Raw genomic sequence first — 10,108 nt, 5'->3', positions numbered from 1 at the left:
TTTCAAGTTTCACAACATCTTTCCGATAGGAAGGAGACCAGAATTGCACACAATATTCCATCAGTGGCCTAACCAATGTCCTGTACAGCCGCAACATGACCTCCCAGCTTCTGTACTCAATACTCTGACCAATAAAGGAAAGCATACCAAACACCTTCTTCACTATCCTATCCACCTGTGACTTCACTTTCAAGGAGCTATAAACCTGCACTCCAAGGTCTCTTTGTTCAGCAACACTCCCTAGGACCTTACCATTAAGTGTATAAGTCCTGCTAAGATTTGCTTTCCCAAAATGCAGCTCCTCGCATTTATCTAAATTAAACTCCATCTGCCACTTCTCAGCCCATTGGACCGAAGGGTCTGTGTCCATGCTGTACATCTCTATGACTCTATGTACTCTTCCATGGGCCAACCATCTTCAGTTGCCTCACCTTCCCTCCATCATAAGGTCAGAAGTGGGTGGAATGTTCGCTGATGATTGCACAATGTTCATCACCATATTGAAGTAGTCCATGTTCAAATGCAACAAGATCTGGGCAATATCCAGGCTTGGGCTGACAAATGGTAAATAACATTTGTACCGCACAAATGCCAGGCAATGACCATCACCAATAAGAGACAATCTAACCACTGCCCCTTAACATTCAATGGTATAACCATCACTGAATGCCCTCATGATCAACATGCTTGGGGTTATCAGTTACCAATTTGACCAGAAAGTCAACTGGACTCACCACATAAACACAGTGGCTACATGAGCAGGTCTGAGGTTAGGCATACTGCAGCTAGTAACTCATCTCCCGACTCCCCAAAGCCTGTCCATCATCAGCAATGCAAAAGTCAGGAATGTGATGCCATACTCCCCATTTGTCTGGATGGGTGCAGCCCCAACAATATTCAAGAAGCTTGATACTATCCAGGACAAAGCAGCCCCCGCTTGATTGGCACCACATCCACAAATATCCACACTCTCCATCACCAAGGCTCAGTAACAGCAGTGTGTACCATCTACAAAAGCAGTGCAGACATTTATCAAAGATTCTTAAACAGCACCTTCCAAACCCATGACCACTTCCATCTAGAAGGGCAAGGGCAGCAGGTACATGGAAACATCACCACCTGCAAGCTCCCCTCCAAGCCACTCACCATGCAGAGTTGGAAAAATATCACCGTTCCCTTAATGGCGCTGGGTCAAAATCCTGGAATTGCCTCCCTAATGGCATTGTGGGTCTATCTTTAGCACGTGGACTGCAGCGGTTCAAGAAGGCAACTAGGGACAGGCAATAAATGCTGGCCCAGCCAGCAACACCCATATCCCACAAATGAATAAAAAAAAGGATTTTATATTCAGAGCATTTGAAAACTATTAAAATTTGAAATAAAAAGCTTGGGATTTACAAATGTGCAATGAAGTGTTACAAGACTTGAACCTGCACCTCCTATGTTTCCCTCCATTAAGGAGCTTTAGGAGTGGAGACTGTCAGATTTCTGAATTCACATCCCAAATATTTGGACTGCTTTCACCAATGTCTCTCCATGTTTGTAAATGGTAACCTTCAGAAAATACTCAACATTGTCACCAGATGGCGCATGGGGGTCATGAAGCATTCAAAGACAGAAGTTTGTACAGCACTTGGACTATGCACATCACATTGTAAACTGTTGAACAGTTTCGAGGGAGAGAAAAATGAGAAAGATTTGCACTTATCTTACACCTTGCACATCCCAAAGTGGGTTACAGTAAAGAAAACATTTCTAAGGTTCTGTAATGTCACAAATATTATAACCAATATTTTTCACAGTAAGCTCCCAGAAAGAGAGTCATAGTCATGGAGATGTACAGCGTGGAAACAGACCCTTCGGTCCAACCCGTCCACGCCGACCAGACATCCCAACCCAATCTAGTCCCACCTGTCAGCACCCGGCCCATATCCCTCCACATAGTATGTGCTCACAAGCAGATAATCTCCTTGAGTCACATTTTTGTGAATGATGGGTTTTGGTCAGAACAACAGGGAGAACTAGTGTTTTGGAATAAGGCCACCAGTGAGGGAAACAAGGTCTCAGTTTGAAGTCTCATCTAAAATTCAGTACCTCCGATGGTGTAGCAGTCCTTCAGTACTGCACCGGAGCAAATCAGTACAGATTTTCCAATCAAACTTCTGGAATTTGGCTTAAACGCACAATCTTCTGACTCCGAGGCAAATGTGACACCGCGTTCTTCCATGGAGTGAGCACATCGCTGGCAAGGCCAGAATTTGGCACTCAAATTGCTTTTTGAGGGTAGTTAAGGGTGAACTGCATTGCTGTGAGTCACATATAGATCAGTAAAGGGCTGCGGAATTATCTAGACTCACCTGCCTGCGCTTGGCCCATAGCCCTCCAAACTTTTCCTAATCATAAACGTATCCAAATATCTTTTTAACATAGTCACTGTACCTTCCTCTGGCAGTGATGGATGGATACTAATCACTCTCTGTGTGAAAAAGTAGCCCCTCATGTCCTTTTTAAATTTTCTTCTCTCACCTTAAAAAATGCCCCCTCATTTTGAAATTCCCCACCCTATGGAAAAGAACCTTGTCATTCACATCATCTACAACCCTCATGATTTTATAAGGTCATTCCTCAAACTCCTACACTCCAGTGATAAAGGTCCCAGCCTTTCTAGTTTATTTTTATAACTCAAACCCTCCATTCTTGGCAACATCCTGGTAAATCTCTTCTGTATAGTCTCCATTTTAATAATATCCTTCCTATAACTGGGTGACCCAAACTGTAGTTCAGAAGAGGCCTCACCAACATCCTGTACAACCTAAACGTAACATTCCAACTCCTATACTCCAAAGGTCTGAGCAATGAAGGTAAGCATGCTAAACGCTTTCTTAAACACCCTGTCTACATATGATACAAATTTCAAAAAATTGTGTCCCGGAACTCCTGGATGTCTCTGTTCTACAAAACTACCCAGAGCCCTGCCATTAATTGCATAAGTCTTGTCCTTGTTTGTTTTGCCAAAATACCCGATACCTCACATTTTTCCAAATTAAGCTCCATCTGCCACTCCTCAGCCCATTGGCCCAATTGATCAAGATCTCTTTGTAAGCTCACATAACCTTCTTACCACCAATTTTGATGTCATCCACAAACTTAATAAACATGCCTCCTAAATTCTCTCCAAATTATTTGTATAAATGACAAACCATTTTGGTGGATTTTGGACTGATTCCTATGGGACACTACTGGTCACAGGCCTCCAGTCCAAAAAACAACCTTCCACTACCACCCTCTGTCTCCTACCATAAAGCCAATTTTGTATCCAATTGGTAAGCTCACTCAATCCCATGTGATCAGACTTTACTAATTAGTCTACCATGCGAAGCCTTGTCAGAGACTTTACTAAAGTCCAAGTGAACAATGTCTACCACTCTGTCCTCCTCAATCTTTTCAGTTACTTCATTAAAAAGCTCAATCAGTTTTTTGAGACACAGTTTCCCTCACATAAAACCATGCTATCTTAATCAACCCATGCCTCTCCAAATGCAAGTGAATAGAGTCATATCTTTCAGAATCACCTCCAACAGCTCACCCACCACCAATGTCAGACTCACAGGTCTATGGTTTCCAGGCTTCTTCTTATCACCTGGGCTGAAATGGACAGATTTTTAATCAGAAAGGGAATCAAAGGTTTTGGGAAACAGGCCAGAAAGTGGAGTTGAGGATTATCAGATCAGCCATGATCCCATTGAATAGCAGAGTAGACTTATAGAGTCATAGAGATGTAGAGCAAGGAAACACATCCTTCGGTCCAACATGTTCAGATATCCTAACCTAAGCTAAGTCCCATTTGCCAGCGCTTGGCCTATATCCCTCTGAACCCTTCCCATTCATATACCCATCCAGATGCCTTTTAAATGTTGTAATTTTACCAACCTCCACCACTTCCTCTGGCAGCTCATTCCACACATATGCATCACCCTCTGCGTGAAAACATTGCCCCTTACGTCACCTTTTAAATTTTTCCCCTCTCACAATAAACCTATGCCCTCTAGTTCTGGACCCCCCCAACTGAGATAAAAGACCTTGTCTATTTATCCCATCCATGTCCCTCATGATTTTATAAACCTCTATAAGGTGACCCTTCAGCCTCCAACACTTCAGGGAAAACAGCCCCAGCCTATTTAGCCTCTCCCTACAGCTCAAACCCTCCAACCCTGGCAACATTTTTACAAACCTTTTCTGAACCCTTTCAAGTTTCATAACATCCTTCCAATAGGAAGGAGACCAGAAGTGCATGCAATATTCCAAAAGTGGTCTTACCAATGTCCTGTACAGCCACAACATGACCTCGCAACTCCTGACCAATAAAGGAAAGCATACCAAATGCCTGCTTAACTAGTCTATCTACCTGTGACTCCACTTTCAAGGAACTATGAACCTGCACTCCAAGGTCTCTTTGTTCAGCAACACACCCCAGGACCTTATCATTAAGTGTATAAGTCCTGCTCTGATTTGCTTTTCCAAACTGCAGCACCTCGCATTTATCTAAATTAAACTCCTTTCACTACTCCTCAGCCCATTGGCCCACCTGATCAAGATCCCATTGTAATCTGAGGTAACTTTCTTTGCTGTCCGCTACAACTTCAACTTCAGTGGGATCTGCAAACTTACTAACTATAACACCTGGGTTCACATTCAAATCATTTATATAAATGACAAAAAGTAGTGGACCCAGCACCAATCCTTGTGGCACTCCACTGGTCACAGGCCTCCAGTCTGAGAAACAACCCTGCACCAACCCTCTTCTACCTCTGAGCCAGTTCTGGATCCAAATGCTTAGTTCTCCCTGTATTCCGTGAGATCTAACCTTGCTAATCAGTCTCCCATGGGGAACCTTGACAAATGCCTTATTGAAGTTCACATACAGAACAAAATTGGTAATCCGAACGTCAATTGTCCGAACTTCGAATTATCTGAACAAGAAATCAAGGTCTGGTAAAAACGTTATACATTATTCGAACAATCAATCAGTTATCCGAACAAAATACTACTCGTCAGTCTCATGCGGATAATCAAGGTTGTTCTGTAGATCACGTCCACCACTCTGTCCCATCAATCCTCTTGGTTACTTCTTCAAAAATCTCAATCAGGTTCATGAAACAAGATTTCCACGCACAAAGGCATGCTTATTGGTTAAATGGCCTACTTCTATTTAGACGTCTTACAGTCGAATGGTCTTAATATCTCCTTCTTTAGCTTGGTGTCAATTTTGTTCTGATTACACTCTTGTGAAGTGTGGTTGGATGGTTTAAAGATACTATGTAAATGTTAACTGTTGATGCGTCAGTACATTAGCTTATGGTAACTTATATCAACTAGTAGCCCTCCTGAACCTGAACATAGGTTCCAAGTTCAAGTCTTACTCTAGGCTTGCACCTAAAAAATTTAAGTCAACAGTGCAACACTGGAGTCTCTTGTGGCACAGTGATAATGTCCCTACCTCTGGACCAGGAAGTGCAGATTCAAGACCTACCTGCTGCAGATATGTGTCAAAACATCTCTGAACAGGGTGATTAGAAAATATCTAGGAACAATCCAGTTGTCCCTTTAAAAAGTCACAGTGCAGTACTCAGGGAGTCCTCCACTATGAGAGGTGCAGATGTCGTTAAACTCAACCTGGCTGCACATAAAAGATCCTGTGGTACCATTTTCAAAGAAGAGTCTGGAAGTTAGCCAAAAGTAACGAACAGCAGATGCTGGAAATCAGAAACAAAAACAGAAATTGCTGGAGAAACTCAGCAGATCTGGCAGCAACTCTAAAGACAAAACAACGTTTGAAGAACTGAGATCTGAAGAACTACCAATAGACCCAGACTTTGTCTCTCTCTCTCTCCCTCCACCAATACTGCCAGAGTTTCTTCAACAATTGTTTCAGGCCAGTTATCTTGGCCAACATTTATCCATCAATCAACATCACTTAAAAGACTGGACCATGTTCAAACTGTCATTCTGGACGATTACTGGAAGAAGATCGGCCAACTCCATTACAACCATTTATTTAATTGACTCTGGAGCCCTTTGTGACTAGTACTGGTCGAGAAGGGTGCTACATAAATGCAAGTCTGCGGCCCTGACAAATACAATCTCTCATCCAGCAACGATGAAAGCCAGTTACAGCCACTCAAAGTTTTGAGTACTTTTTAAACAAAAGAAAAAAAGACAGTTAAAATGAAATATAAACAGTTTTTTAAAAGCTTGTGAAATATTCACGGGTCTTGTCTGAAAGGGAAAAGCATGTTTCTTTTTGAAACATTTTTTCATCGGGAAAAAACTTTTTTTCTCAAGCTCGTTATCTCTGTGGTGCAATCTCGCTTTAAGGGAGTCCCCATGGTTTAGCTGGAGTTACAGCTGGTCGTCAGCGAGTGGTAAAGTAAACGCTCTGTTGGCTTGGTGCTTGTGTCAAGGGCAAACAAGACCAGACTGCCTGGCGCCTCTGAACACCTGGAGAAGTTCAGGTTAACTACATTCCAATACACACAGCTGATTCACTGGATTATATATACTAATCCTTTGTCAGCAGATGTGGTCCTAGTGTGACACCCAACTCGAAACTCGCCTGTAGCACTTCTTAATTCCCCCCCTCCTTAAATAAACAGTGTCTCCACCCCCCAACTGCTTGCGAAGGAGGAATTAACATTTTACGATCTAATAATAAAAACGTGGAAGTCCATTAGGATTTCAGTGAATTTACAACTGCACTTATTTTTTTTAAAATATAATTTTCCTAAAACTTTTACAAACTTTCTCGGGCAAGTTCAATTTATTTCATCACTGCTTAGACAACTGTTTTGCCTGGAGATTTTGCTTTAAATTAGTGATCCATTGATGTCTGTTTAATCTGTATTGTATGTCAGAGGGTGTTTGGAAGCCAAATAATTAAAAGGCTTAACTGTTCTTTAAAATTGCTTAATGGCTTCAAAGTTTAGCAATAAATGTCAGCGAACAGGTTGGGAGTTCTGTTCCAACAATGTTGTTCCAAGTTGACTTTAGGATATTCGGAGGGGACAATGTGGGGTCATGATTTTTTTTGACATCACGGAAGTATTTATAAATTACACAGGCTAGACCTTTCCCAGCAGCGGTATATCGTGTCACAGATTTGTGCGGGAATCTTGCATTGTCAAAAAATATAAATACCAAGCAGTTTAAAAAATGAGGATTGGGATTGTAGCGAGGGTAGGGGGGGATACTGAATAATTCACAATAGGCGCAACTTTTTTTAAAATGAGAAAAAGTTACTTCACAATTTTTCCAAGTTTCCTTTTTAAAATAATCTTGGGAGCTCTATGAAGGTGGATTCAAATCCTAAAAGGATTTGTCTCGAGAATAGTCTCTCAAATTGCATTCCTATGTCTGTTAAACTCGAGCCCAAGTTCCTGAAATTATAGTTGAATTGAAACTTGTGTGTGAAATTTGAGTATATAGTGAGCAACTTTAGGACAGGGTCGATGGAAAATCCCCCGGAATTTCGAATAAAAAAATTATCCTCCTGGTTTTATTAAAGTTTGTTTCATGTACATTTCCCAACAGCACGAGTTTTCAGCCTCATTGTAAATAAGCCCAAACTTGATCAACACCCGCCTTGTAACACAGAGATCAGCGTTAATCAATTACATGGAACATTTAAGTGCCTTCCTGGGGTAATCTTGTGCAAATTAATTATGTACGGTGCCTGGCAGATTGGGTTGTGGTAACACCCCTTCTCACATCTGCTTCTGGGCGCTTTCAGCTATTGTAAGTGAATGTTTCCGGTCGCTGCTTCGCTAGTTATTTCAATCAGAGAGCAAAGCAGCTATGGTCATGCACATTACTCACCGGGTTTTTGGGGTAGCTTGTCATTTCGCCACGCTCATCTACAACATGCCTTTACAATTGCTCAACACGGGGAAAAAAAATCTTAACCCTCATTTCATTACGATGATTTATTTCAGTCGAAAGCTAATAAATCAGAACAGGGGCCGCTGTTAAATAGCATCGCCTCTCCACATGAGGAATGTGGAGGAAATCTTATGTCAGATGAGGAAATCTGGGACATTAATTGCTTTGGAACACCCTGGGAGTTGATAGTCACTACATAAACTCTGTCAGTCATTGTGTTCCAAGATATTGTAGTATCAGAAAGCACACACACAAAACAAGGTTTTAATTATGTGACTAGTTTTTATTTTAATCAATTCATCAAAAACCAATAAAAAAATCTTTAGTACAACATTGTTGTAAACAATTCAATACACACTTACAAAGTATAAGATTTACAACTGAATCACCCCATAGGTCTCTAAAGGATGCCATATACAATCTCAATTCTAGACTCCAGCATGTCTCGTTAATGGCCTGTGGTGTGGCGTGAGCTCACACATTACACATTTAAGAAGGATGGCGCGGCTAATCGCAGTTAAATCTGTTGCTAGGCACGTCGCTAGGAAGAGTTACTAAAACTTTGCTGTGCTTCCGCCTAGTTCCCGCGTCCACCTGGGTTCAGATGGAAGACTAAATTAAAAGGAGCCGAGAGTCCTGGAGCCTGGCGATCACTGCAAGATCTGCTGTCGCTTGGTACCATGATCAAGACACTAGTCCCAGTAACATGATTTTTAATTTTAATTTCTCCCAGCTCTCCTCTTTCCCCTCTTCCAGGGACTGCGGGATGGATGTACTGTTAATCCAGCACCACCGGATCATGTTATATTTAGCATCTGGAATACCTGGAAGAGACAGAGGGAGCAAATGATTAAAATTTTATTCTTAAATGAAAACATTGCAACTTCCCATTGCATCAGAACAGCTCAGTAAGCATTGACATGATTACGAGTTAGCCAACACTGTCAAAAGAGAGATTGGGTTCAGATTCCCCTTCGTTAATGCTTTTGGACTGTTTCAACAACAACAAGAAACCTGACCCGACACACGAGGGGCAAGTGGAGTTCCGCTTGAGAAGTGGCAACAATTTTGTACATACCTGTAAGTAAAGTGAACCCATTCAGCGACACAGAATCCTGTCATCACTGCTCACACATGGAACCTACGGGGGGTGGGGGTGGGGGGAAGAGACAAATAACGGGGGAAATCGTTAAATCAACTTGCCAATCACTACATTACGAAAAATTCACGTAAGTGTACATTTCTTGAAATTATTTAATGTTGACATGATTAATAAAAACATATGTCCAGTCCTAAATAAAACATATCCCTAAATAAGTAGTACAGTATACATTTAATGTGTTTTACAAATCTTCAATACCAGAAGTATTGACTTTTACAAACTATTAGGAAGTATTTATTCACCTCTGTTGACAGTCCTGTGACATCTGCACTGAGAGGGGTCCGAGACTGCCCTGTGGTCCCAGCGGCTGCCTGACACCCCATTCCCGGCTGGTCGTCCAATTCGAGCTGCAAGTCCCAGATATAATCGATGACATGCTGCAGGATCTCGACTTTGCTGACCTTCTTGTTCTGGGGCAGCGTGGGCACGAGTTCCTTCAGCTTGGTGTAGCAGCCGTTCATGTCGTACAGGAACATGCTCATCTGCTCGTCCAGGAGCGGGGCGACTTTGTACTTGGCGATGGCGATGCTCTGCTCGGACAGACAGCGCACCACTTCCTGGGTGCAGCCCTGGCGCTTGAGCGAGCAGGCAGCGCTGACCACTTTCATTATCCGCTGTGCGGGAAGAACACTCCACTGAATCTGAAGAGGCTGAGAAATCGCTGTGACAACTCTGAAGTTGTCGGTGAGCTTTTATGCGCCACTAAAAAAAAGGGCGTCTCTCAAACCCAGAAATCCAGGCCCATGTCTGCGAGCGAATGACAACTGAATTCAGCAACAAAACGGGGCGTGGTCTACAGAGCTTCTGGGCCAATGGAAAACCCTGCTTTGCATCGAACTTTTGAAATCTGTCAAGAGTTGGTGGACAGGGGGCTTGGGGGGGGGGGATAAAATAAGGAAAAAAAATGTACATATTTTGCTGAAGATGTGGGAATGCAGCTGGTTTGTATCTGGTGGGGTCTGCAGGTGGGGGTCGCCCAAGGGCGTGGGTGGGGAAATAATTCATGAGAAT

General features: G+C 42.5%; 1 protein-coding gene across 1 annotated transcript; it reads right to left on the bottom strand.

Annotated features, from left to right (window-relative positions):
* Nucleotides 1-8,197: 8,197 nt before the first annotated feature.
* On the bottom strand, nucleotides 8,198-9,815 carry id1 (inhibitor of DNA binding 1, HLH protein). The gene is made up of 3 exons (XM_043710792.1): nucleotides 9,340-9,815; nucleotides 9,014-9,076; nucleotides 8,198-8,759 (listed from the first exon to the last, which is right to left on the bottom strand). The coding sequence occupies exons 1-2, from the start codon at nucleotides 9,703-9,705 to the stop codon at nucleotides 9,035-9,037; spliced, it is 408 nt and encodes a 135-aa protein (XP_043566727.1). The 5' UTR covers nucleotides 9,706-9,815; the 3' UTR covers nucleotides 8,198-8,759; nucleotides 9,014-9,034.
* Between the last annotated feature and the right edge of the window lie 293 nt (nucleotides 9,816-10,108).

This window comes from Chiloscyllium plagiosum, chromosome 20 (genome assembly GCF_004010195.1).
Source record: "Chiloscyllium plagiosum isolate BGI_BamShark_2017 chromosome 20, ASM401019v2, whole genome shotgun sequence".
Classification (NCBI taxonomy): domain Eukaryota; kingdom Metazoa; phylum Chordata; class Chondrichthyes; order Orectolobiformes; family Hemiscylliidae; genus Chiloscyllium; species Chiloscyllium plagiosum.
This window is presented reverse-complemented; position numbering and strand designations above follow the sequence as displayed.